General features: G+C 48.9%; 2 protein-coding genes across 3 annotated transcripts in view; one reads left to right on the top strand and one right to left on the bottom strand.

The window, feature by feature from the left end:
- HMGCL (3-hydroxy-3-methylglutaryl-CoA lyase) overlaps positions 1-15,618 on the bottom strand; it is a 30,021-nt gene extending 14,403 nt beyond the window's left edge. The window contains exons 1-5 of the mRNA XM_075345458.1: positions 15,464-15,618; positions 13,802-13,885; positions 13,264-13,371; positions 10,088-10,183; positions 9,692-9,840 (exon numbers count right to left, since the gene is read on the bottom strand). Of these exons, the coding sequence (XP_075201573.1) occupies positions 9,692-9,840; positions 10,088-10,183; positions 13,264-13,371; positions 13,802-13,885; positions 15,464-15,541 (515 nt within the window). The 5' untranslated portion in view covers positions 15,542-15,618. The remainder of the gene's footprint in view (positions 1-9,691; positions 9,841-10,087; positions 10,184-13,263; positions 13,372-13,801; positions 13,886-15,463) is intronic.
- Positions 15,619-15,790: 172 nt separating this feature from the next.
- The window catches only part of LOC142303762 (uncharacterized), a 53,992-nt gene continuing 44,076 nt past the window's right edge, over positions 15,791-25,706 (top strand). For both annotated transcript variants that reach the window (XM_075345456.1, XM_075345457.1), the window contains exon 1: positions 15,791-15,938. The gene's annotated coding sequence lies outside the window, so the exon portion shown is untranslated. The remainder of the gene's footprint in view (positions 15,939-25,706) is intronic.

Genomic DNA, 25,706 nt, shown 5'->3' with positions numbered 1-25,706 from the left:
GGAGCAACCGACACGCCGATAGCCTCCTAGACAGATTTCAACCAGAGTCCATCTGTCTGTGAATGGCATCTTTAAGTGAAGCCCCATCTCCAGTGCAACTATGGCTCTAGACGCAAGCCTGGAGATTGGAGAATCCACCTTTGGACCCTGGGTCCAGCGCTTGACCACGTCAGGGGAAAAGGGATAACGTGTATCTTAAAAACGTTTGGAGAAGACGCTTATCTGGTAAGCGTGGTGTTTCTGGACTGCTTCTCTGAAGTCAGCGTGGCCAGAAAAATACTCAATATCCGTTTGAGATACTGAAAAGGGACTTCTCCTGCTGTGAAGCTGACTCCTCCACTGGGGGAGCTGAGGGAGAAAGATCCAACCTTCCATTGATGGACGCTATAGGATCATTCCGTATGGCGTTACCATCCGGTGTATCCGGATTGATAGCGATGTCAGGATCAAAGTCCTGGAGAGCTGCCTTATCATACAGAGAGTCCTCCTGGGACCCCCCCGTTCCAAATGAGGTTGGTCAGGAAGATTGCCCATGGCCTGTCTGGACTGCAAGTCTCTATCTTATGACAATATATCTGTCGAAACTGCAACTCCGTCCCTGTCCTTGGACAGGGATGACAGGTGGTTTCTTTGGCCACGACTAGTAGAGACCCCGGCAGACGAAGTGCTAGAGACCCCGGCAGACGAAGTGCTACAGGGGAGCATGCACACAATGGGACGGTGTCATGAACAGCATCCCATGTAGTAAAAACAGCACTGAAAATCTGTTTTGCTTTTTTGCCGCTGCCGACTAGCCATCTAGAAGTATATAGCCAAGATTGGTGACCGTACAGTGCAATGTATAGCATACAAGCATAAAGTACAAATGAACACTGCAGCACAAGCAATACAAGCAGCATAGAAGCCGGTGCCCTGGCACCTCTGCTCTTCTGCTGCTGTAGACTAGTCATCTAGGGGAATATAGCCCAGAAGAGTGACCATACAGTGCAATGTATAGCATACAAGCACAAGTACAAATGCACACTGCAGCCCATGCAATACAAGCAGCATAGAAAAAAAAAAAAACAAAAACCTGTGCCCCAGCACCCTTGGTTTTCTGCTGCTGTAGTCTAGCCATTCCAGGAGAATATAGCTAAGACTAGCGACTGTACAGTGCAGTGTATAGCATACAAGCATAAACACAAATGAACACTTCAGTACGTGCAATACAAGCAGCCTAGAAAGCCTGTGCCTTAGCACACCTGCTTTCCTGCTGCTGATGTGTCGCTCTCCAAGCGGGCATATAGCGACCTATGCAGTTAAAATACACATGTACACACTGCAGTATATATTGGGGTCAGCACTATGTGTGCCGCTTACCGCCCGCCTATAAGCGGGTGTATGGTCGCCACCGTCCTGCCTGGTTGCCGAAAGTCCGAGCTCGGACTGCAGTAATGGCTGCCGGCGTCTTCCCCAGCTCGTGTGAGGAGGGGCGGGCCGTGGGCGTGCCCCAAGTCAGAGCGGGAATCCGGCGTCCGACAGTGTGCAGTGAGAGGGCTGGAGCATGTAAATAAGGCTCCAGCCCTCGGCGCTGCTGATTGCTCAGCGTCTGTCCCCTTCCCTGAGTGACAGGGAGGGGGCGGGAACGAAGCGGCACTAGGCCGCAGAAGCCGGGGACTGGATTTATAAGCGCCGCCGCCGTAAAAGCGCGGTCGGCGCCCAGTCCCCGGCGAACTACAAGTCCCAGCCGCGCCGCCGCTCCCGGAGCGTCCGGCGCGGTAGTTCCCAATACACAAAGTCACTCAGCCAAGCTGCAGTGACTGTAACCCTTTACTGTCCCCGGCGCACTAGCACACCCAGCAAGTCTGGAGTGTGCTGTGCCTGTGTGTACGGGGACACAGAGTACCTGTAATGGTGCAGGGCCATGTCCCTGAACGGTACTCCAGCTCCGTATCCAGCAGGTTCAAATGGGTCTGTGGATGGAGCCCGGCGTCAGAGCTTTGAGGCCGGCAGGATCCCACTTCCTCAGAGCCCCCCAGGGGGATGTGGAAGGAAAGCAGCATGTGGGCTCCAGCCTCCGTACCAGCAATAGGTACCTCAACCTTACAACACCATCAACGGGTGAGAAGGGAGCATGCTGGGGGCCCTATATGGGCCCTCTTTTCTTCCATCCGAAATAGTCAGCAGCTACTGCTGATTAAAATCTGTGGAGCTATGCATGGATGTCTGACCTCCTTCGCACAAAGCTTGAAAACTGGAGAACCCGTGATACCACGGGGGGGTATAGCCAGAAGGGGAGGGGCCTTGCACTTTTTAGTGTAGTGCTTTGTGTGGCCTCCGGAGGCAGTAGCTATACCCCAATCGTCTGGGTCTCCCAATAGAGCGCTGAAGAAAAGAGAGGTGCACCGCCTAAGAACAGCGGTGCGTGACACATAGATCCGGAGCGCCCGCACCAGATCTAAAGTATGCAACGCTTTTTCAAAGCGATGAACAGGAGCCGGACAAAAGGAAGGCAATGAAATGTCCTGGTTAAGGTGGAAAGGAGATACCACCTTAGGGAGAAAGTCCGGAGTCGGACGGAGAACCACCTTGTCTTGATGAAAAAACAAAAAAGGTGACTCCGAAGAGAGCGCAGCTAAATCAGAGACTCTCCTGAGGGAAGTTATGGCCACTAGAAAGACGACTTTCTGTGAAAGACGAAACAAAGAAACCTCCCTAAGAGGCTCAAAGGGGGGTTTCTGCAAGGCCGTGAGGACCAGATTAAGGTCCCAGGGATCCAAAGGCCGCCGGTAAGGCGGAATGATGTGAGATGCGCCCTGCATAAAGGTGCGCACCTGAGCCAGCCGGGCGATACGCCGCTGGAACAACACTGACAGAGCCGAGACCTGTCCCTTGAGGGAATTGAGGGATAGTCCTAGCTGCAGACCGGACTGTAGAAAGGACAGGATGGTCGGCAAGGAAAAAGGCCAAGGGGCATGGCCGGAAGAACGACACCAGGACAGGAAAATTCTCCAAGTCCTGTGATAAATTTTTGCCGAGGAAGACTTCCGAGCCCGAGTCATAGTGGAGATGACTTCAGGAGGAATGCCAGAAGTTGTCAAGATCCAGGACTCAAGAGCCACGCCGTCAATCTGAGAGCCGCAGAATTCTGGCGGAAAAACGGAACTTGTGAGAGAAGGTCTGGGCGGTCCGGGAGATGCCACGGCACCTCTGCGGACAGATGGAGCAGGTCTGGGCACCAGGCTCGCCTGGGCCAGTCTGGAGCAATGAGGATGACCCGACGGCCCTCCATTCTGATCTTGCGCAGGACTCTGGGCAAGAGAGCTAGAGGGGGAAACACGTAAGACAGACGAAACTGGGACCAATCTTGAACCAGCGCGTCCGCTGCAAAGGCCTGAGGATCGTGGGAGCGAGCCACGTAAACCGGGACCTTGTTGTTGTGCCGGGATGCCATTAGATCCACTTCCGGAGTGCCCCACTTGCGGCAGATTGACCGAAACACTGCCGGATGCAGAGCCCACTCGCCACTGTCCACGGTTTGACGGCTGAGATAATCTGCCTCCCAGTTTTCTATGCCTGGGATGTGGACTGCGGATATGGTGGACTTGGAGTCCTCCGTCCACTGAAGGATGCGTTGAACCTCCAACATTGCCAGGCGGCTGCGAGTCCCGCCCTGGTGATTGATGTAGGCAACTGCTGTCGCGCTGTCTGACTGGACTCGAATGTGCTTGCCCGCCAACAGGTGGTGAAAGGCTACGAGAGCTAGGAGCACAGCTCTGATTTCCAGCACATTGATCGAGAGGGCTGATTTGGACGGAGTCCAAGTGCCCTGTGCTCGGTGGTGGAGATATACTGCTCCCCAGCCGGATAGACTGGCATCCGTGGTGAGGATAACCCAGGACGGGGCCAGGAAGGAGCGTCCCTGAGACAGAGAGAGGGGCCGAAGCCACCACTGAAGAGAGCCCCTGGTCTGTGGCGACAGAGCCACCAACCTGTGCAAGGAAGAAGTCCGCTTGTCCCAACAGCGGAGAATGTCCAGCTGCAGAGGACGCAGATGGAACTGGGCAAAGGGAACCGCTTCCATTGACGCCACCATCTGACCCAGCACCTGCATTAGGTGCCTGATGGAATGACGGCGGGGCCTCAGCAGAGAGCACACCGCCAGATGGAGGGACTGCTGTTTGACTAAGGGCAGCTTGACAAGTGCCGGCAGAGTCTCGAATTGCATCCCTAGGTACGTGAGTTTCTGGGTCGGAGTCAGAGTGGACTTGGGCAGATTGACAAGCCACCCGAATTGAACAAGAGTGGCGAGAGTGAGCGAGACACTCCGCTGACAGTCTGCACTGGATGAAGCCTTGACTAGAAGGTCGTCCAGGTAAGGAATCACTGCCAACCCCTGGAGGTGCAGAACCGCAATCACTGCTGCCATGACCTTGGTGAATACTCGAGGGGCCGTGGCTAACCCGACGGGGAGAGCCACGAATTGGAAATGTTCCTCTCCGATTGCAAAACGTAGCCAACGCTGGTGTGAAACTGCAATTGGCACATGCAGATAGGCATCTCTGATGTCGATGGATGCCAGGAAATCTCCTTGGGTCATTGAGGCAATGACTGATCGCAGAGACTCCATGCGAAAATGCCGCACCTGAACATGCTTGTTGAGAAGCTTGAGATCCAGGATGGGCCGGAAGGAACCGTCCTTTTTGGGGACTAGGAAGAGATTTGAGTAGAAACCTCTGAACCGTTCCCGGGCGGGAACCGGTACAATTACTCCGTTGGCCTGCAAGGATGCCACAGCCTGAGAGAAGGCGGTGGCCTTGGAGCAGGGGGGAGTTGACAGAAAAAATCTGTTTGGCGGGCTGGAAGAGAATTCTATCCTGTAGCCGTGGGAGATGATATCCCGCACCCACTGATCGGAGACGTGTTGAAACCACACGTCGCCAAAGTGGGAGAGCCTGCCACCGTCCAAGGACGTTGCTGGCTCAGCCAGATAGTCAAGAGGAGGCTGCCTTGGTGGCAGCAGCTCCTGCGGACTTCTGAGGACGCGGCTTCGTGCGCCAGTTGGGCTTCTGGTCCTTGGCTGAGTTAGTGGACGAGGCCGAGGGCTTAGAGGACGACCAGTTAGAGGAACGAAAGGAACGAAACCTCGACTGGTTCCTGCCCTGGACAGGTTTCCTGGTTTTAGTCTGTGGCAAGGAAGTACTCTTCCCGCCAGTAGCTTCCTTAATAATCTCATCCAGTTGTTCACCGAACAGCCTGGACCCAGCAAATGGGAGCCCAGCAAGGAACTTCTTTGAAGAAGCGTCTGCCTTCCACTCTCGAAGCCACAAGATCCTGCGGATAGCGAGGGAATTAGCCGAAGCCACCCCAGTGCGGTGAGAAGCCTCCAGCATGGCAGACATGGCGTAGGATGAAAAGGCTGAAGCCTGGGAAGTTAAGGCAACCATTTCAGGCATAGAGTCCCTAGTGAGGGAATGCATCTCCTCCAGAGAAGCAGAGATGGCCTTGAGAGCCCACACTGCTGCAAAAGATGGGGAGAACGAGGCCCCTGCCGCCTCATATACAGATTTGGCCAGAAGGTCAACCTGGCGGTCAGTGGGATCCTTAAGTGAGGTGCCATCAGCCACTGATACAACTGTCTGGGCTGAGAGTCTAGACACCGGAGGGTCTACCTTTGGTGAGTGAGCCCACTCCTTGACCACCTCTGGTGGAAAAGGAAAACGGTCATCAGAACCACGCTTTGGGAAGCGTTTGTCAGGACAGGCCCTGGGCTTGGTCACAGTGGCCTGAAAACTGGAGTGGTTAAAGAACACACTCCTTGTTCTCTTAGGCAAGGTAAACTGGTGTTTTTCTGCCAGAGAGGGTTGCTCCTCTGATACTGGTGGATTGAGGTCCAGTACAGAATTAATGGACGCAATCAAATCACTAACATCTGCGTCACCCTCGGTCAGATCAATGGGGCACATGGAGGTAGCGTCCGAGCCCCCAGTAAAGACATCCTCCTCGTCCTGCGAGTCAGCTCGTGAATCAGAGCCGCGGGACGAGGAAGGAGAGGGGTCCCTGCGTCTCCTTTTAGGAGGACGGGGTCTGGGAGCAGGTGAAGAATCCTCTGTGAGCTCTGCAGAGCGAGCCGTAGCAGCAGAGGCGCCCTGAGAAGGGGGCTGATGCATGCTCAGCAGAGTCCGGGACAACTCTCCAATGGAGTCGGCAAAGGACTGGGAGATAGACTTAGAGAAGGATTCTACCCAAGCCGGGGGTTCAGCCACCGGGGCCGGAGCAGCCGGAGGGACAACTGGGGAGACTCCAGGCTGAGGCACCACCATGTTAGAGCAGGCATCACAATGTGGATAAGTGCTCGGTTCAGGCAGTACGAGCTTACATGCAGTGCATATTGAGTACAGCCTTGCAGCCTTGCTCCTAGTGTGAGACATGCTGCTGAGGTGGGGGCTCTGAGCCAGAATGACCCCCAGAGAGTGTATAAGAAGGTCCACAACCGGAGGTTGTGGCTTACCAGACCGTTTGTGTGCCCTCCGGATCCCACAGCTCGGACCCCCAGACAGATTAGCAGAGATGCTGCAGCCAGCGCCGATCGGTGTGAGAACGCTGATAAAATGGCGCCGGAGCGAGGAGAGGGGGCGGGGCCTAGTCAAAGAGCGGGATCTGGAGGGCCAAGGAGATATACAGGGGAGGGAAACATCTCCTCAGAGAGGAGTGTCCTCCCCTGTGCCGAACGGCCGGTGGGCGGAGCCGCACTGTCCCTCTGCATGACTGACATGCAGGGGCAGTGAAAACGAAACTAGGCCTCAGGCGAAGCCGGGGCTTAAATTTTACAATGCAGCCGGCGCGCAGGCACCCTCGGCGCGGTTCTCAGGTGAAAACCAGAGAACCGGCTGGAAATGTCACAAAAGTTAAATAACACACTCTCCCCAACAATAAAGTGCAAGGGACCCCCCGACAATAACGTCTCAAATACTTAGCTTGTGAGACGCAGGGCCAGGTCCCTGAGGGATGAGTGCTCCGTCCGGCAGGATCCTGAAAGGGCTGCGGATGGAGACCGGTCTCCTGCAAGGCAGTGAGAACCGTGCTGGCTCCCACTTCAAGCCAGAGCCCGAGGGATGGTGAAGGAGCGCGGCATGTAAGGCTCCAGCCCTGAAATCAACCTTAACAACACCGCCGACACAGTGGGGTGAGAAGGGACATGCCGGGAGTCCAGGCTTGGACCCGCTTTTCTTCAAATTCTTTAAAATCAAAAATCAGTTGAGATTGCATGTGTGGATGTGTGCCTCCTGAACACAAAGCATTAAACTGGCAATATTTGGTTATCCAGGGGGTGTATATGCTCGGAGGGAGGGGCTACACTTTTTAGTGTAGTACTTTGTGTGTCCTCCGGAGGCAGAAGCTATACACCCCATGGTCTGGGTCTCCCATAGGAACGATGAAGAAACATTAAATATGGTGGAGTTATGAGAGCAAGTTCTTTAGCCCAAAGTGCACCATGTTGCTAATTCTATATTAGTGATGAGCGAGCACTTCCATGCTCGGGTGGTTGGTACTCATAACCAGCAGAAGGAGGCTTGGATGGGCGCGACTTGAGTATAATGGAAGTCAAAGGGGACCTTGAGCATTTTCTGGAAGATCTTCCATTATACTCGATACTGGAGTCTAGCATGCCTGAGTGTTCGACCTGCTCATTTTGTGTACAGAGTACTAGAGCATTTTAGTGCTCACTCATAACTAATCTCCACCAATATCTCTGAAGAGCTGCAATCTAAGCCAATACAATGGTAAGGCCTCCTACACAATGCAAATTTGGTCAGTATTTTGAAGCTAATATAAGGGCTAAAACCCAAAACAAGGGCAATATAAAGACAAGTTTTAGGCTTCTCTTCTATGCATCTACTCTTGAATGTAACTTAAAAGAAAATATATAGTGCAAAATACTGATCAAATCTGCAGTGTGCAAGTCAGAGCTTCCGGTGAAATAGCAATATGTACTGGTACTTAAAGGGAGCCTGTCAAGAGGAATTCATAAGGAAACTAATGATATAGTTGAATAGGTGCTGTTACCCTGAGTAAATTTATACTTTTCTTGTACGGTACTTTTCTGACTTCCAGCTCTCTGGCCCTCACTACTTATTTCCCACCCGGCATCTCCCTCCTGACTGTAATCGACAATATCTGTCCACGTACTAGCGCTCTCAGTCTCCAATGGCAATGCTGAGATGGGCGAGGGGGTGGTTGGAATTAAAAATATCTGAAAATAATTAAAAATAAATTACAACACGCTTTAGCTAAGAACAATCCTTCTTTAAGGGAATTCTTCTGCCTCCCCTGGCTGAGATTTCTTGCAGTCGCTGCCTGGTCATAGTTCGGTCTCATCTGTGTGTCAGCACTAGTTAAGATTTTGGTGTTGCCTCCGGCAGAGACTGTGCTTGTGAGAGCTCTCAGCGAGGAAAGGCAGAAGACTTTGCCTGCACTAATAATGTCAATCATAGGCAATAGGAGGCACTGGGTGGGAAATAAGCAGTGAGGGTGGAGACCCAGAAGTGCACTTACATGCCCAGGGCACTTACAGCTAATTCATGTAGAAATTCAAAAATCTGATTTGTCAGGACTGGCAGAGCGGTTTTCTACAAGATAGATATCAATTTAATCAGGATAACAGCACCTATATAGCCACTTCATTAGGTTAGAGTAGAAATTCTTGCCGACAGGTGCCCTTTAAATACATTGACTATGTAAACAAAAAAAACCACAACACTAATACATGCCCTCATTATCTCCCACCTGGACTGTTGTAACCCCCTACTCTGTGGCCTCCCTCCACAGTCTTGCACCCCTTAAATCTATTCTAAACTATGTTGCTCGACTAATCCACCAGGCCCACTTTCTGCCAATCCCTTCACTGGCTTCACATTGCCCAACGACTTCAATTCAAAACACTAACCATGACATACAAAGCCATCCACAACCTGTCTCCTCCTTACATCTGTGACCTAGTTTCCCAGTACTTACCTGCACGTAACCTTCGATCCTCACAAGATCTCCTTCTCTACTCTCCTCACATCTCTTCTTCCCACAATCACATCCAAGATTTCTCCCGTGCCTCCCCCATACTCTGGAATGCTCTGCCACAGCATATCAGAGTCTCGTCTACCTTGACAAGCTTCAAAAGGAACTTGAAGACCCACCTCTTCCGACAACCTTAAAACCTGCCGTAACCCTGAGTCCACTATGCTGCTGCATGACCTGCTCTACCTTCACCTACGGTGTCCTCATCCATCCCTTGTAGACTGTGAACCCTCATGGGCACAGTCTTCTCTTCTCCTGTACCTGTCTGTGCTCTGTATAGTTTGATTATTGCATTTGTCCCTATTAAATGTACCCCTTTTCACATGTAAAGTGCAATGGAATAAATGGCGCTAAAATAATATGTCATATTAGGGAATAAATAATATTAGTTAAACAAATATCCTGCTCTGGACCATTACAAGATCACTTACATTACAATGAAGAACCTTTATAGATTTCTCTGATGCTGCTTCCGTTGGTCTGTAATTTGTGAATGGAGCCCACCCAGGGACTGTCATAGTGGTGATGAGCAAACTGCTAAAACCACTCTCATATCTCCATTCATAGATTACAGGGGCGGAAAGGTTCTCCCTTTAATAAGATTCTTTATACACTTCTGAATATTAACATGGAGTCTTACCCTCGTACAGGTATCCTTGCTGCTTTAGCCGCCTCTGTTACTGCCTCAAACCTCTGTAAACTTTCTTCTATGGTGCAGTTTATATTTTTCTTACTGAAAAGCTCAGAAGCTGCACCAAATATGGCTACTTCTTTGGCACCACATTCAACCTGAAGGAGAAGGATGATGATAAACTTCATATGCAGCCAAGCGAATGATATTCCTCAACTATGTCTCTAATGTCTGCATATTGTTTCCTCGTGTGGACAGACCTTACTTAACCATTACGTAGTTTATCTGAACAAAATTTATACTAGAACATGATAAATATTACCACCAATGTTCACATCTAATTTAAAGGGTTATTAAACTCTGATGGTAGCAATTGACACGAACCAAAGATTGATAGAAACTCACCGCCTTTTGAAATCCTGTGAGATTTGGAGTCAGCACAGGATAGCTGACATTGGGGAACCTCTTGATTCCATTCATTATATTGATGTGATCCGACATCTAAGTGAGAGAAAGAGAGGGTATTTATGAAGGAGGCTCTGTCGGCACAGAATGACTTCACACAAAGTACAAGCGCTCGGGGCATCATGATGTGGCCATTTCTATTCATCTTCCCACCTGCTTATTCTCCATCTATCTTCATTGACTTTATGATGCCAGTGGCTTCAACTCAAAGAAGGAGGGAGTGGAGATAGACTGAAAACAAGCAAGTTAGAGTGACATTTAAAGGTTAGGCCCCGCCAAGATGCACCGAGTGCTTGTACTTGGTCCCTTTAAGTATAATTCAATGTGTAAGCACAATTGTAGTGAATCTCCATCTAGAAATAATAGCTCATATGCAGCACTACTTACTAAAAGTCTCAACTCTAATGTAGTAGAATAACAAAGTCCCTATAAGTTCTGAACTCCAGCACCAGACAGCTATGTTTCATACCCCCACTACTGACTGCAGAGCTCCAGCAGCAGACAGCCGTGCCTCATGCCCCCACTACCGACTGCAGAGCTCCAGCAGCATAGATACCCGTGCTTCTTGTCCCCACCACTGACTGTAGAGCTCCGCCAGCACACACAACTGTGCTTCATGACCTCATTACTGACTGTAGAGCTCCAGCAGCACAAACACGAGTGTGTTATGCCCCCAATACTGACTGTAGAGCTCTAGCAGCACAGACACCTGTGCTTCATACCCCCAATACTGAGTGTAGAGCTCCGCCAGCACACACAACTGTGCTTCATGACCTCATTACTGACTGTAGAGCTCCAGCAGCACAAACACGAGTGCGTTATGCCCCCAATACTGACTGTAGAGCTCTAGCAGCACAGACACCTGTGCTTCATACCCCCAATACTGAGTGTAAAGCTCCAGCAGCACATACAGCCGTGCTTCATGACCTTTTTATGCTGCTGGATTTTGACAGTCAGTAAACACCCATGCGTCATAATCCCCAATACTGACTGTAGAGCTCTGGCAGCATATAGCCATGCTTCATGTCCCCAATACTAACTGTAGAGCTCCGGCAGCACAGACACCCGTGATTCAAACCCCACTACTGACTGTAGAGCTCCAGCAGCACACACAGCCGTGCTTCATGCCCCCGATACTGACTGTAGAGCTCCGGTAGCCTAGACACATGTGCTTCATTCTCCGACTACTGACTGTAGAGATCCGGCAGCACAGACGCCCATGCTTCATGCCCCCACTGACTGTAGGGCTCCAGCAGCACAGATAACAGTGCCTTATGCCCTACTACTGACTGTAGAGCTCCGGCAGCACAGACCACAATGCTTCATGCCCCCACTACTGACTGCAGAGATCCAGCAGCATAGACAGCCGTGGTTCATACCCCCCCACTACTGACTGTAGAGCTCCAGCAGCATAGACAGCCGTGGTTCATACCCCCCCAATACTGACTGTAGAGCTCCAGCAGCATAGACAGCCGTGGTTCATACCCCCCCAATACTGACTGTAGAGCTCCAGCAGCATAGACAGCCGTGGTTCATACCCCCCCAATACTGACTGTAGAGCTCCAGCAGCATAGACAGCCGTGGTTCATACCCCCACTACTTTTAAGATTACAATATAATAGAGTGAGACTTCAAGGTAACTATGGATGCTTAGGAAACATACAATTTCCTTAATTTATTTTTTTCACCTAAAAGGAACCAGTTTCTCTTTTGGCTTTTCCCGTTGTGAATGCTGTGACTTATTGCTAATGGTGCATCTATTTATATTTCCCTAGGAACTACTGTAGATGACTGGCTGTCCATGTGATACAAGGAGGTAATGCACTGATGAGAAGGAACTATAATGGAGCAAATGAGTCACAAGAGACTGGTCCAGCAGCCGTGTTGGTAGTCTGTGTGTGTTACACTTTTGCCCTGGAAACCTCTTCCTACCGGCATCCCTGTCATTCTGTCACATCACAACAATAACGTCATGATGACAGAAGCTGAGCTGGGGATACCTGCAGGTAGGTGAAGCTTTGGAGGTCTCTAGCCTGGCAGACAGGGTCTACAGTTAAGGCTTCTGGGTGATGGGCCTGCAGTCCTTTTGCTGAACTCTACAAGGATCCAATATCATAGAACAGTTCTCCATTGTATCTTTATGACAGAATCCCTTTAATACCACTTGCTGACTTTACACCTTGGAGAAGTACATGCTTACTTCTTCAATATGTGTTTTGGTTTTTTTTTAGACTGGTTTGAAAAGAAACCTGCTGTTGCTTTTCTGTCCCCCAGCGATCCGCTGATATCACATGTGGAAGCTGCATCCTGACATTTATTTCCATGTCAGTAACTGTATTGTATGGATGAGCAGAACTGCTTTTCAGTTTGACTTATATGGCGCCCATAAACCCTGACAAAGCATGTACATTGGGGTTAGTTAATAGAATCTGTTTAATCACTTACATACCACTAAGTGACTATATGTAGGGTCGTATGCTCTTATTTCTTAACTAGTTTCATACATCCGGGCTTTTCGCCGGATCCGGCGCATGCCAGTACAGTGTATACAGTGCAATGGCAGTGCAACAAGCGCCGGTCACATGCTGTCATGTGACCGCAGCATATGACCCAGAGGTTGCGGCGCTGCCATTGTACTGTATAAACTGTACTGGCATGCGCCGCATCCGGCAAACCAGATGTGTGAAACTAGCCTTACATAAACAAGACTTTTATATGGCAGGTCGACTTGCAGGGTGACAGTGCCCAATAGTCCTGCAAAACCTGATAAATGCTGCTGTAATATACACTATTGGTCACCCAAGAGGTACTGAATTAACCTCTTAGATGTCACAGTCAATAGTAACAATAGCATCTAGGTACCTAGATAGAGTGAGGAATAAGGCTGATGGGGATAATAAATAATGTACTTGGACTCTGGACTTGTCAAAGCGCTACCCACAGCGCGAAACGGCTGTCGTCTGTCTCCTGTACCCCCTCCTCTCCCCACTGTTCCTGCGCCTATGTCTGCGATAGCAGAATAAAGGATTTATGTTTGCCACACGCTGAGTGAGCTGCCGCTTTCTTTCCACTCCTGGACTAATAAATAATGTGTCCTTGAATATTTATCTACATACCTGCGGAACCCATTTTGGAGACACAAAGCTCGTAGCTTCTATTGCTTGGAGGCCAGACGCAGATAACATGTTAATCAACTGGATTTTTACTTCAGTTGGTACAATATTCTGCAAAATATACAAGAAAAACGTGAGAAGAGTTCTAAAGAATACTAAAACATTGTTACAAATACAGGCTGCCAAAATAATACCCAACAACAACTGTATAAGTTTACAGATGAGTGACAGGCCTTATGGATTACCTAGTGATGAGCGAGCACTACCATACTCGGGGGCTCGTACAAGCTGTTGGACTCTCGGATGGGTGCGACTCGACTACCCGAGTATAATGGAAGTCAATGGGAAACTCAAGCATTTTTCTGGGAAGTCTAATGGAAAAATGCTTGCATTCCCCATTGATTCCATTATACTCGGGTACTTGAGTCGCGCCTATTTGATCATTAACTGCTCTTAACGAGACCCGAGCATAGTAGGGTTCACTCATCACTACAAATAACATCATAGGCCAGAAATAATTATAGGCGGAGATGGCACGTACCTTTTCATTCTGCAATCCATCTCTAGGTCCGACTTCCACAATTTTCACCTCTTTGGGGAAGGAATAGTTTGATATGGAGCTGGTCTGTATTTAATAATGGAAGTAGATTATTACAGATGACATCAATACAAACCTGCACTGTCTCCTGACAACTGTAATAATGGGCCTATCAGCGGATCGCCGACCAGTCTATTCCTGTGTGCAGAGCGCAATGTTCATGTATTCAAGGCAGGGGATCACTAGCAGCCAAAGCACAAGGTGATGTACATGGGTCACATATGTGCACTATTTACATCTATGTATGGAGGAAAAAAAGGGAGAGACCATTCTATAACCACAGGACTATGCTGTAAAGGAATTGCTGCAGGAATCCTGGGGGGAATTACTGACATCACCCCGCTTTCTCCAGTGAAAAATAAATGAAATGGTTTATTCACCATATCAGCTCACTGGCAGTTCTCCCCATGTTTCAGTGCATTATATACTAAAGTGAATGGTGCCACTCAAAATTACGACTTGTCCAGCAAAAAAAAAAAAGCCATCATGCAGCAAATACCGCTGCTATGCCCGGCAGGGCGGACAGGGACGACAGGACGGGGACGACAGGACGGGGACGACAGGACGGGGACGACAGGACGGGGGGGGGGGGGGGCCCAGCAGGGACGACAGGCCGGGAGGGGGGAGGGGGGGGCCGGCAGGGACGACAGGCCGGGAGGGGGGGGTGGCCGTCAGGGATGACAGGACGGGGGGGGGGGGCGGCTGGGAAGGCAGGACGGGGCCGGCAGGGACGACAGGACGGGGGGGGGGGCCCGGCAGGGACGACAGGACGGGGGGGGGGCCCCGGCAGGGACGACAGGACGGGGGGGGGGGGGGGCCGTCAGGGATGACAGGACGGGGGGGGGGGGTGGCCGTCAGGGATGACAGGACGGGGGGGCCGGCTGGGAAGGCAGGACGGGGGGGGGGGGCCAGCAGGGACGACAGGACGGGGGGGGGGGCCGGCAGGGACGACAGGACGGGGGGGGGGGCCCGGCAGGGACGACAGGACGGGGGGGGGGGGCCCGGCAGGGACGACAGGACGGGGGGGGGGGGGCCCCGGCAGGGACGACAGGACGGGGGGGGGGGGGGCCGGCAGGGACGACAGGACGGGGGGGGGGGGGCCGGCAGGGACGACAGGACGGGGAGGGGGGGGGGGGCGGCAGGTCAGGGGGGGCCCCGGCGGGGCAGACGGAGGGGGGTAGGGACCGGCAGGACGGACAGGACAGGGGGGGCCCCGGCGGGGCAAGCGGAGGGGGGATAGGGGGTCCCCACAACCTAGGACCCCATCCTATAGGTTCATTCGCTATTTAATAAAGGCTGCTCGGGTCGCATTCCTCTATAATCTGCGCATTTCTCCTGTGTGATTCCTTTTCCACTTCCCCATCTATATAGCACGATTTTACACGCTCATTCTCGCAGTCCTCCACTAGGTGGCACTAGAGGTCCCGTCCTCCTCCCAGTGTACGGCCTGTAGACCCCTCACACCACCGTCACACTCTCCTCGGAACCTCCACATTACCACTTCTATGCGCGTTCTTTTTAGTACAGCCCCGGCACCCTGTCTGCAGAGTAGTAGGCGCGGAGTCTGCAGGGGAAGCAGCGGCAGTGCTTCTGTACGGGTCTGACCTGTCGCAGCATCACCACAGAGGCCCAGCCCGGCCCGAGCCTCCTGGGCACAGCGCTCCGCACAGCCACCGCCAGCATTGTCTGACCCCTCACGGCCACCTACACAATGGAGGTGATCAGGGAACGCTGACGTAGAAGTCACATGATATCAAGCGGTCACATGACTTGTTCTGTCGCGGGCAGCTGCAGCTAGATGTTGATTGGTGGAGCGCAGGCTCCATCCCGGAAGTCTCTCTTTCCTCCGTGGTCTGCTGTTGTCTTAGTAACTGGAGCGCCCTGCTCTGTGCTGCCCTCTCCCGGCACGTCTGCCCCATGCATGCTTCATAGTAATCAGTGCTGTGCTCTGCCTCCCGCCCACTACAGCCCACGTGTCGTGCCTGATAGAACTACAATTCCCGGCAGCCATTAATGTGAAACCCGGAAATGGAAAATCCTGCAGCAGCGGGTCGCATCGGCGGAGATAGAAGAGAGTGAGGTATGGAGTAAATGTTGGTAAATAAGCGTCTGTGTGAGCGAATGGCGTGTGCAGCAGGGCGGCCATAGACTGCCTGTGCCCGGGGCCTAGGGCAATGTGCAGGGCGGTGTGCGCTGGTGAAAGATGCTGCAGCGTATAAAGTGTGGATATACAATGTGTGCGTGTATTGTAATGTGTGTGTATCTAATATATAAAGCTGAATGTGTGTATGTATCTGTGTGTGTATTATTATTATTATTATTATAGCGCCATCAATTCCATGGCGCGTTACATGTGAAAGGGGTATACATAATAGGGATAATATATTTTATATATATATATATATATATATATATATATATATATATATAATTACACTGTTCACAAAAATTTTTGCATACTGAGAGAATCAAGGGAAAGCGTAGTCATGGTCACATGTAAGACCAATAAGTAAAAAGTTAAATCAGCACAACGTCTTTGCAAAAATATAACAAAATGTTTATTTAGATAGGTCATATAGCAAAAAAGGCAAATACAAAATGGATACAGCCGCACACTAAATGCCATCAATGTATAAGGGAACTCTGGTACTGCATTACTGCTATATGAAAAAATGAGATTTTTAGTTTATGAATTGGCCAATGCATGTAAGCCCGGAAACCAAACGACAAGGTAAATCTCAATATTCCGGGTCCCTAACTAAAATGCCACTATCTAGGGTAAAAACATCCTTGTCTGGGCAGCTAGACAAAAAATCTAACTTGCAGTACCAGAGTTCCCTTATACATTGATGGCATTTAGTGTGCGGCTGTATCCATTTTGTATTTGCTAGGTTTTTTCAGCTGGCACCTATACACACTTGTAGGATGTGCAGGTCAGTCTCTGCCCTATAAACCAGGCTGTGTTCACAATCCTTATACCAGGAGTCCTAGCTGCCCAGACATGGAGGTTAGTCCAGATAGTGGCATTTCAAGTTAGATTTTTAGTCTAGCTGCCCAGACAAGGATGTTTTTAACCTAGATAGTGGCATTTTAGTTAGGGATCTGGAATATTGAGATTTACCTTGCCGTTTGGTTTCCGGGCTTACATGCATTGGCCAATTCATAAACTATAAATCTCATTTTTTCATATAGCAGTAATGCAGTAGCAGAGTTCCCTTATACATTGATGGCATTTAGTGTGCGGCTGTATCCATTTTGTATTTGCTAGGTTTTTTTCAGCTGGCACCTATACACACTTGTAGGATGTGCAGGTCAGTCTTTTGAAATATAGCAAAAAAGGGACATATAAATATAGTTCCAACAAATACATAGAACAATGATTAGGCTCATAAGGGTGTCACTGATGATAAACACGTGGGTCCACCTTCCATATGGGGAGTAAAATCAAAATGACTGATGCCATGACCAAAGGAAACCCCAGTATAATAAGTCAATAGTCACCAAGATATCGCAGCACATGGTACATCATATATCGGATTATATAAAGAATATTGTCATATAAAACACAGGGCTGCAATTATACATATGGGACTTGATACATCTGGGGGCAGGTCATGGACTACGGTAGTAATTTAAAACAAACGGGTAGATGTAAAAGACATGATGGCATTATTATCTAGACCGCGTCATAAACTCACCCATAATAGTCAGTGGAGCCCGAGAAAAACGTGCCCCACGTTCTCTTCTTTCCTTGGGTCATGGCATCAGTCATTTTGATTTTACTCCCCATATGGAAGGTGGACCCACGTGCTTATCATCAGTGACACCCTTATGAGCCTGATCATTGTTCTATGTATTTGTTGGAACTATATTTATATGTCCCTTTTTTGCTATATGACCTATGTAAATAAACATTTTGTTATATTTTTGCAAAGAAGTTGTGCTGATTTAACTTTTTACTCATTGGTCTTACATGTGACCATGACTACGTTTTCCCTTGGTTCTCTCAGTATGCAAAAGTGTTGTCAGGGTGTAGTCCCTATATAATGTTGATATGGTGTCACATCTTGCCCTTATTCTTATAATTCATACTGTTCACAAAACGTTCTGGATATTTGTCTTTCTGGTGACATTTCAGGATGTTCCTACTGTACACCATAACCTTTTCAGGTGGATTTCATCTGACCTTCTGTAAACTGCACTTGTCCACCTGTGCAATATTTCAGTACTATTTTCACAACTTACTGTTGTCTAATAAGGAGCTTAATGGCAAAATGCACAACAGGTGTTTGATCCATGAATCACCCAATAAATTTCAGGATTCAATTAAAATTGGGAATTTAAAGGGACCTGTCAGTCAGGTGCAATATGCACCCAGAACCACAAGCCGTTCTGGGTGCATATTGCTAATCCCTGCCTAAAATGTAAATTGTTGTTTTATTCTATAAACTACTGACGTCTCTGAATTTCCAAGCAATACATTTTGTATTTATTTTCTGAAAATTAGAAATGGTCAAAATAACAAAACAGTGCATTACTTACAGACCTCAAATAATGCAAATAAAACAAGTCCATAATCATCTAGAAACAACAATACTAATGTTTTAACTCCGGAAGAGTTCAGAAATCAATATTTTGTGGAATAACCATGATTTTTAATCACAGCTTTCATGCGTCTTGGTATACTTTCCACCAGTCTTTCACACTGCTTTTGGGTGACCTTATACCATTCCTGGTGCAAAAATTCAAGCAGTTCTTCTTTATTTGATGGCTTGTGACTATCCATCTTCCTCTTAATTACATTCCAGAGGTTTTCAATGGCGTTCAGTTCTGGAGATTGGGCTGGCTATGACCGTGACCTACAAAAGGAATGGCAAATGGCAGCTGGGGTGAAGTGCACGGCAAGAACAGTTCATAACCAGCTCCTAGAGGTAGGGCTCAAGTCATGTAAAGCTAGAAAAAATCCTTTCACCAGTGAGAAGCAAAGGAGAGCCAGGCTAAAGTTTGCCAAAGACCATAAGGATTGGACCATAGAGGACTGGAGTAAGGTAATCTTCTCTGATGAGTCTATTTTTCAGCTTTGCCCAACACCTGGTCGCCAGCTGCATACAAGGTTATTCTGGAAAAACAGTTGCTTCCTTCTGCTCAGGCATTTTCCCCAACTCTGAGGACTGTTTTTTTTTTCCCAACAGGACAATGTGCCATGCCACACAGCTAGGTCAATCAAAGTGTGGATGAACCACCACTTCGAAGCCCTGTCATGCCCAGCCCAATCTCCAGAACTGAACCCCATTGAAAACCTCTAGAATGTAATCAAGAGGAAGATGGATAGTCACAAGCAATCAAACAAAGAATAAGTGCTTACATTTTTGCACCAGGAGTAGCAAAAGGTCACCCAGAAGCAGAATGACTGGTGGAAAGCATGCCAAGACGCATGAAAGCTGTGATTAAAAAATCATGGTTATTCCACAAAATACTGATTTTCGTCCTCTTTCTGAAGCCTGGGTGCATGACATGTCTACGTCATACACACTCGCCGGTCCTGCGTAGGCGCACTACAATACTTTGATCTGCCCTGCTCAGAACAGATCAAAGTGCGCATGCTCAGGACCTGAATGCCGGCGATTGTGTATGACTTCAGACCCGTCATGCACCGCGGCTAGAGAAGGAGGAGGACGAAGATGGACGATTGAGGCGACAACGGAGACCCTTAGGTAAGTATTATAAAGTGCTTTTTATGTTATACCCCCGGCCTGGACTCTTATATACAGCATGTGGTGGTGGCCGTAGCTTATAGCCAAAAAAAGTGGTGACAGGTTCCCTTTAAGTTATGGTTAGGAGGTACATTATTCGCACTATAAATCATGTTTATCAAGTCCACAGAAGCGTGCTTACATGCTATGTGAGCATACTAGCCAAGGGAACAAATGCCCTTGTGACTAATCGCTGGCCTCATTAGCATATAATAAATGATCTTTAGAAATAAGATACTAAAGCTCATCACACCAGCCACTTTCTCCAGGCCTTAGTTGAAAAAGTTCTGCAAGATTACAAACTCAAAAAAGAACAGGTTCTTGCTATTGTAACCAGGGCTGTGTAGTCTGAGTCGGAGCTCATTTTGGTGGAGTCGGAGTCTGTATAAAATGCACCGACTCAGACTCCTAAAATATATAATAAATTGGGGACAGTAGTGCAATGCAGAATGTGATGAATATTTTTTCATAGGAATTTGGGAAAGTTATGAAATGTTCTATTCCTGATCTAAGGCTACATTCACACACAGCGTTTTTGCTGCATTTTTGAGGATACGTTTTTCAGCTGCAAAAGTAGATCAGCTTTTTCAAAAAACGCATCACCTGAAAAGCTTTTGACCTCATAAATAATGCTTTCAATAGCAAAAGCAGATTAGAAAACCGCCACACAAACTGACATATGCTCATTCTTTGTGAGGATCTGTTTTTGAGCACAAAAACGGATCCTCACAAAACGCTGTGTCTGAATGTCCTATCTTTTCACCCATTGCCTTTGCTGGGTGCCCAGAGTCACTGCATTTCACTGAATTATTTTGCCATCAATGTTCGATATGTTTGTGACAAGAAAGAAATTGTTAGCAAGACACTGGCAGTAAAAAAAATATTAAAGCTTATCACACCAGCCAGTTTCTCCAGGCCTTAGTGGAAAAAGTTCTGCACGATTACAAACTCAAAAAAGAACAGGTTCTTGCTATTGTAGCGGACAATGCTTCAAACATGTTAAGTACAATTAAACTGATGAATGAGAGTAATGAACAACAGCTAGAAGAAAATTTAGGATTCGGTATGTGCGAGATGGAGCCACTGCGCAGTTCATGTAACTGAGGAACAAACAGATATTACAATAGAACAGCAAAATGATACTTTAGGATTAGATGATCTTGTTAAAGTTGCTTCAAAACACTTTCCTATTCATCACATGCGCTGTGTTCTGCACACGCTGCAGCTGGCAATAAGAGATAGTCTGCAAGAGGGACATGCTGGAAATCTGATTGGAAAAGTGAGGAAATTAGTTATTGCCGCTAGAACCCCTAAAATTGATTCCATCTTGAAGAGACGTGCTGGGAAAGGGGCAATTGTTGATCAAGCCACTCGGTAGAGCAGAACTTATTTATTGATTGAGCGATTGCTTGAACTAAAACCATTTCTTATAGATATGGCGAACCCTAAGGTAACCCTAAATGAAGGTCAGTGAACACAGATGGCTGAATTGAAGGAATTGCTTAATCACGCATTTACCGTGACTGAAAAATTACAAGCTGAGGATTTAACCCCTGGCATTTTCATAAGTGAGTGAAAGAACTTGCTATTTTACCTGTCCCAAAAAGGAGGTTTAATCGCAGATGGCATTTCTGCTTCAATGAAACGGAGAGAGAGACAGCTATTGGAAAATAAAATTCTTCTGGCAGCTGTTTTATGTGGACCCAAGTCATCGTATACTGCTTGATGATTAACAGCTTACTAAAGGAAAAGAAGCTCTGACTGAGGTAGCAGTTAGCATGAGTGGCCTACAGGACTGCCAGGTGCAAGAGGACTTGGGCCCTGACAGTGCTACTGCCGCCATATCTTCAGCCTCATCACATGAGGAGTTTAACTTTGACAAGTATTTGGATGACATGGAGCAGGCAAAGCGTTGCTGCAAGGAAAAAGATTTCACTATGTCTCCTATAGCAAGCAGATTGACCATATTTCTTAAAAAAATTTCACTTGCTCTCAAAGGAATAGAAAAATTCAACCGTTCATCAAAACTAACTGTGCATGAGGCAATTCCTTTATACCCGGAAATTGTTAGAGATGTTGCCCATGTGGTTACAGCTTTGCCTCCAACCCAAGTTAGTGTAGAGAGGTTGTTCTCTAGCCTTAAAATTATTAGGTCAGATTTGAGGTCACCTATGAAGGAGGATCTGTTGGAGGCAACTCTATTTCTTACAACAATTTATAGACTACACAAATGTTATTTAGTATGTTTTTGTTGAAAACAGTCTTTTGCCACTTACATAGTTTACTTAGTGTTATATATATATATATATATATATATATATAACACTAACACTAAGTAAACTAACACTAACAGTGTGTGTGTGTAATCTAAATCACATAGTGTATTACATATTTACAATTTATTACAGTTTTTTGTGTTCTAAAGTTGTTTTCCAATAACTATATTTTATGCTCTAAATATCTTTATTATTGTATCATAAAAATGATTAAATGTCTGATGTTCACATTGTACTACAATACATTTTTTCACTTAAATATGAGCAATATATGTGGGAGTCTGAGTCGGTGCAAGGGAAATTGAGGAGTCTGAGTCGCAGGTTTAGCCTACCGACACCACAGCCCTGGACCCATAGTGTCTCACTGTAGTGTCTCACTGTCTCTATCTACCACCTTATTTGCTCCACTACCCTCCCTTCCTCCAGATCTTAGTTTAAAAGCTCCTCCATCCTTATGACCATTTTGTTCCCAGCACAGCTTGACCAATATAGCCACCTTTCTTTATGATGACACTCAACAGCCTACCATCCATAGATTCTGTCAGTTGCTTGATCTGTTTACGATCAACATTGCGTGCAGCAGCGACCACCGCCTCCCAGACACTATTCCAAGAGGTGTACTGTTTTCCCTCCCTGTAGATCCTACATTTTATGAGGGACCACAGGTTCTCTATGGTGTTCAGATCAGGTGAACAAGGGGGCCATGTCATTATTTTTTCATCTTTTAGACCTTTACTGACCAGCCACGCTGTGGAGTAGTTGGTTGCATGTTGTGGAGCATTGTCCTGCATGAAAATCATGTTTTTCTTGAACGATACCAACTTTCTTTGTCGCTCCTAATTGGGAGACCCAGACAATTGGTGTATAGCTACTGCCTCCGGAGGCCACACAAAGTATTACACTACAAAGTGTAAGGCCCCCTCCCCTTCTGGCTATACACCCCCCCCGTGGGATCACGGCTCCTCAGTTTTATGCTTTGTGCGAAGGAGGTCAGACATCCACGCATAGCTCCACTGTTTAGTCAGCAGCAGCTGCTGACTATGTCGGATGGAAGAAAAGAGGGCCCATACTAGGGCCCCCAGCATGCTCCCTTCTCACCCCACTTTCTGTCGGCGGTGTTTGTTAAGGTTGAGGTACCCATTGCGGGTACGGAGGCTGGAGCCCACATGCTGATTCCTTCCCCATCCCCATTAGGGCTCTGGGTGAAGTGGGACTTTACCGGTCTCCAGGCACTGAGACCGTGCTCCTTCCACAGCCCCCGGAGAATCGGCTGGATATGGAGCTGAGTATCGTCAGGGACAGGGCCCTGCTTCGTTAAGGTACTCTGTGTCCCCGGGCATACCGCGCGCACACCGCAGCATGCTGGGCGTGTTAGTGCGCCGGGGACATCAGCGCTGCTGCGCTTGTGCCATTCCTCACTACAGCGCTGCTGAGTGAGTAGACTTAGTACGAACGGCCGCGCCGGCCGCTGGGGTCAGTTTTCACTGCGACGCGGCTGGGACTTGTGGTGCGCCGGGGACTTCCGCGCTAGCCGTGCATGTATGACGGCCGCGCTTATTACTACAGTCCCCGGCTTTTGCGGCCTAGTTCGTTTCGTTCCCGCCCCCAGACCTGCCAGTCAGGGGGAGGGCGGGACGCTGTACAGACCATCAGCGCTGAGGGCTGGAGTCTGCTTTACATACTCCAGCCCTCACACTGGGCACAGTGGGACGCCAGTTTCCCGCACTTTGTTTGTGGCACGCCCACGGTCCGCCCCTCCTCACAGGACGCCGCCAGCCATTCCTGTCTGCACGCTGAGCTGGAGAGGGGAGACTGGGAGACCCAGACACGGGATTCTGCGACCTCACACCCGCTTTTCAGCGGGCGGTAAGCAGCCCTCAAGGGCTCACCCCCACTTGTGCCGAAGTGTACTTTGTATTTTTGTGCTTGCATGCTATACATTACACTGTACGGTCGCTGGTGACTCTCTGCTATATACCCTCCTAGGTTACTCAAGGCAGACAACAGCATGTCGTCCGCAAAAAGCAAACGTGCCAAGGCACAGACTTTATATGCTGCTTGTACCGCATGTGGGGCTGCTCTACCGGCAGGTTCCACTGACCCCCATTGTGTGCAGTGCTCGGCCCCTGTGGCACTTGCTCAGCCGGGGCCGCTGCTAGAGGTGACCCAGGGAGAACCACCTGTGAATGCTGTCCAGGTGACAGGGACGGAGTTTGCAGTTTTTGCTGACAGATTGTCTATGACTATGTCTAAAATTCTTGAAACATTGCAGTCTAGACCAGTAACTCAGACCATGGGCACTGTTGAATCATTGCTCCCTGGTCCCCCTCAGCTGGATCACTCCCGAGCTCAGGAGGTGTCGCATGCACCCCAGGGTGACGACTCTGACTCGGACGACAGTCCCAGACGGCCTAAGCGGGCTCGCTATGAGCGGCCCTCAACTTCATCACACTGGTCAGGGTCCCAGCTGGACGACTCTCTGTGTGATGAGGCGGATGTGGCTGATCAGGATTCTGATCCTGGGACCGTTCTCAATCTGGATACACCTGATGGTGACGCCATAGTGAATGATCTTATAGCGTCCATCAATAGAATGTTAGACATTTCTCCACCAGCTCCTCCTGCGGAGGAGTCAGCCTCACAGCAGGAGAAATTCCATTTCAGGTATCCCAAGCGTAAATTGAGCACTTTTCTGGACCACTCTGACTTTAGAGACGCTATCCAGAAACACCACGCTTATCCAGATAAGCGTTTCTCCAAACGGCTTAAAGATACACGATATCCTTTTCCCCCTGACGTGGTCAAGGGCTGGACCCAGTGTCCCAAGGTGGACCCTCCAATCTCCAGGCTTGCAGCTAGATCCTTAGTTGCAGTGGAAGATGGGGCGGCACTTAAAGATGCCACTGACAGACAGATGGAGCTCTGGTTGAAATCCATCTATGAAGCTATTGGAGCGTCGTTGGCGCCAGCATTCGCAGCCGTATGGGCACTCCAAGCTATTTCAGCTGGGCTTACACAGGTCGACACGGTCACACGTACATCTGCTCCACAGGTGGCGCCCTTGACCTCTCAAATGTCTGCATTCGCGTCTTACGCGATTAATGCTGTCCTAGACTCTACGAGCCGTACGGCAGTGGCGTCTGCCAACTCCGTGGTTTTACGTAGAGCCTTGTGGTTGAGAGAATGGAAGGCAGATTCTGCTTCCAAGAAGTGCTTAACCAGTTTGCCTTTTTCTCGTGACCGACTGTTTGGTGAGCGTTTGGATGAAATCATTAAACACTCCAAGGGTAAGGATTCATCCTTACCTCAACCCAGACAAATCAAACCCCAACAGAGGAGGGGACAGTCTGGTTTTCGGTCCTTTCGAGGCTCAGGCAGGTCCCAATTCTCCTCGTCCAAAAGGACTCAAAAGGATCAGAGGGGCTCAGATTCTTGGCGGACTCAATCACGACCAAAAAAGACAGCCGGAAGAACCGTTACCAAGACGGCTTCCTCATGACTTTCAGCCTCCTCTCTCCGCATCCTCGGTCGGTGGCAGGCTCTCCCGCTTTGGCGAAATTTGGCTGTCACAGGTCAAAGACCGTTGGGTGAGGGACATTCTGTCTCACGGGTACAGGATAGAGTTCAGTTCTCGTCCTCCAACTCGCTTCTTCAGAACTTCTCCACCTCCCGACCGAGCAGATGCTCTTCTGCAAGCGGTGTCCGCCCTAAAGGCGGAAGAAGTGGTGACCCCCGTTCCTCTTCAGGAACGAGGTCGCGGTTTTTACTCCAATTTGTTTGTGGTGCCAAAGAAGGACGGGTCGTTCCGTCCCGTCCTGG

The sequence above is a fragment of the Anomaloglossus baeobatrachus genome, chromosome 4, assembly GCF_048569485.1.
Source record: "Anomaloglossus baeobatrachus isolate aAnoBae1 chromosome 4, aAnoBae1.hap1, whole genome shotgun sequence".
NCBI classification, from domain to species: domain Eukaryota; kingdom Metazoa; phylum Chordata; class Amphibia; order Anura; family Aromobatidae; genus Anomaloglossus; species Anomaloglossus baeobatrachus.
The sequence above is the reverse complement of the archived record's forward strand: the minus strand, read 5'-3'. Positions and strand labels throughout refer to the sequence as shown.